Raw genomic sequence first — 2,500 nt, 5'->3', positions numbered from 1 at the left:
TCCATGTTTACCTACAATCAGAGTCAGTCTCCATGGTTATCTACACCCAAAGTCCGTCTACATACCCACTGGACTACCCTCTCCCCCGATGATCTCCAATGTGACCCGTTCTAAAACGGGTCACATCCAAGCGGGCAACCACCTGCCCCCTCGATCCTATCCCCTCCCCCCTTCTCCAATCCATCTCCAAAGACCTCCTTCCATTCCTTACCACCTTAATCAATTTCTCTCTATCCACAGGATCTGTCCCAGCTGCCTTCAAGACAGCCAGAGTCAAGCCTCTTCTCAAGAAACCAACTCTTGACCCGTCTGCTGTCCATAACTACAGACTCCAGTATCCCTTCTCTCCTTCTTATCTTAAACAGGGTTAGGGTTATCTGCTGTCTCTAACCAACTGTCTAACTACCTCCTTCAGAACAACCTCCCTGACCCTCACCAATCCGGCTTTAAGGCTGGGCACTCTACAACCAGAGTCTGTCTCCATGGTTACCTACACCCAGAGTTTGTCTCCATGGTTACCTGCGGCAGAAGACCAGCAGGGAGACGAGAGCCGCGTCAGACTTCTGGACAGGAGGCATGGCCTGTAGACGCACTGACCAATGAGGAGCCAGGGTCTGAGGTTGAGTTGTGGTCTGCTGTTGTGGTTGAATTGTGGTCTGGGGTTGTGGTTGAGTTGTGGTTTGGGGTTGTGGTTGAATTGTAGTCTGGGGTTGTGGTTGAGTTGTGGTCTTGAAGGGTTGTGTTGTCTCCATGGTGATGGTTGGGTGTAGGCTCCTCCTCCTCAGCTCCAGACGACCGCGAGGCCACGACTCTCTGACCCCGGGACGACCTCTGACCCCGGGACGACCCCGCCCCACATGACCCCTGACCCCATCCCCCTCTCCTTCCCTCCACCTGGCAGACAGCTGTAGAGGTCTGGAGAGAGGAGGGGGGGTGAGGGGGGGTCTGGGCCTGCGCTGAGAGGGGAGGGAGGGGGGGGGGTAGGGGGGAGGAGAGGAGAGGAAGGGAGGAGAGGAGAGGGAGGGGGGAGAAGAGGAGAGGGAGGGGGGGGGGGGGAGGGGGGAGGAGAGGAGAGGGAGGGGGGGAGGGTGGAAGAGTTGGAGGGAGGGAGGGATGGAGGGAGAGAAAGTGGGCGTGGCTTGTGGGGGCGGGTCTCAAACACAGAGATGATCTTCTTCACGCTGCCAAACATGGCGACAAATCACTTCCTGTCCTCTCAGCCAATCAGGTTTCAGCTCAGGTTGACATCTCGGTTCAAAACCACTTCCTGTGCAGAATCCAGGCTCAGGCCTGTCAGCGACAGACCAGCCAGCCGAGCGACGATCCTACTGATCAGACCAGATCTGTAGATCCCAGAGTACTGATCAGACCAGACCTGTAGATGTTGGTGTCAGTGAGAGAGGCAGACCCAGCCAGCCAATCCCAGAGCGATCCCTCCGTCTCTGGGTCAGGATTCTGCAGACTCCTCCTTTATTCCATCCTCTCGTCTGATTGGCTGATCTCTAATCCCAGCTTCCTGCCCAGGTGAGAGCGTTTCCGTGACCACGGAGATCAGTGTTACCACGGCGACACCAGTGAGGAGTGGAGAGAGTGTGTGTGTGTGTGTGTGCGTGCTCAGCCGTCTCTCTCTCCCACACACACACCCCACTCTCCTGCTCTGTGATAGGCTGTCCCAGGCGCTGTCTCATTCCAACCCCGCCCACTCACTGCCTCAGCCAATGGCAGCGTCTCTGGCATTCTCTAAACGCCCACTCCCTGAGCATGACTACCAGACACACCCTAAACATGTGTGTGTGTGTGTGTGTGTGTGTGCGTGCGTGCGTGAGTGTGTGTGTGTGTGTCTAACCCCAGTTTGCCCTCCTGCTGCTGTATCACATAAACATTGACATGAGGATAAGATATCACCTCATCGACCACAGTCTCTCTCTCTCTCTGTCTCTCTCTCTCTCTGTCCTCTCTCTCTCTCTGTCTCTCTCTCTCTCTCTCTCTCTCTCTCTCACACACACACACTCTCTCTCTCTACCGTATTACATACAGGTAAACATACAGGGTTGATATTTACCACACAAACACAGACAACCCTACAACAACTCTCTCTCTCTCTCTCTCTAATTTAACTACCGAACAGCATATAAGAATATGAATATCCAGTGCTGCTTGAAAGTGTGTGAACCCCTTGTGCAATTTTAGATTTTTTTAGTTTTTACCTTGAAATCTTTATTTAATCAGAACCTGTCTTTTTTATCTGACATAACAGGTTTATATTTACCAATTCCATATGTCGGTTTAGAGGAAATCATGTGTGTAGTAGAAAAACTAAATTATAAATAAATTAGTGGAGGTGCACAAATAAGTGAACCCCAAGTTGCATTGGTTAAATCAAGTAGGTAAGTAGAATCAGGTGGGTATATAATTGGGTACCAAATGAACCAATCAAAGGAGAGATCTTTAGGAAAGAGTTTGGGCGGGACTCTGATAAACAGAGATAAGAAAACCTGGT

General features: G+C 51.9%; 1 protein-coding gene across 1 annotated transcript in view; it reads right to left on the bottom strand.

Annotated features, from left to right (window-relative positions):
* Positions 1-1,192, bottom strand: part of LOC310824393 (uncharacterized protein) — a gene marked incomplete at its 5' end in the record, with an annotated part of 4,507 nt that extends 3,315 nt beyond the window's left edge. Inside the window, 2 exons of the mRNA XM_083697647.1 lie at positions 520-915; positions 1,161-1,192. Of these exons, the coding sequence (XP_083553773.1) occupies positions 520-915; positions 1,161-1,192 (428 nt within the window). The remainder of the gene's footprint in view (positions 1-519; positions 916-1,160) is intronic.
* Positions 1,193-2,500: the final 1,308 nt, after the last annotated feature.

Source organism: Argentina silus, assembly GCF_951799395.1.
Source record: "Argentina silus genome assembly, contig: scaffold_137, whole genome shotgun sequence".
NCBI lineage: Eukaryota > Metazoa > Chordata > Actinopteri > Argentiniformes > Argentinidae > Argentina > Argentina silus.
This window is presented reverse-complemented; position numbering and strand designations above follow the sequence as displayed.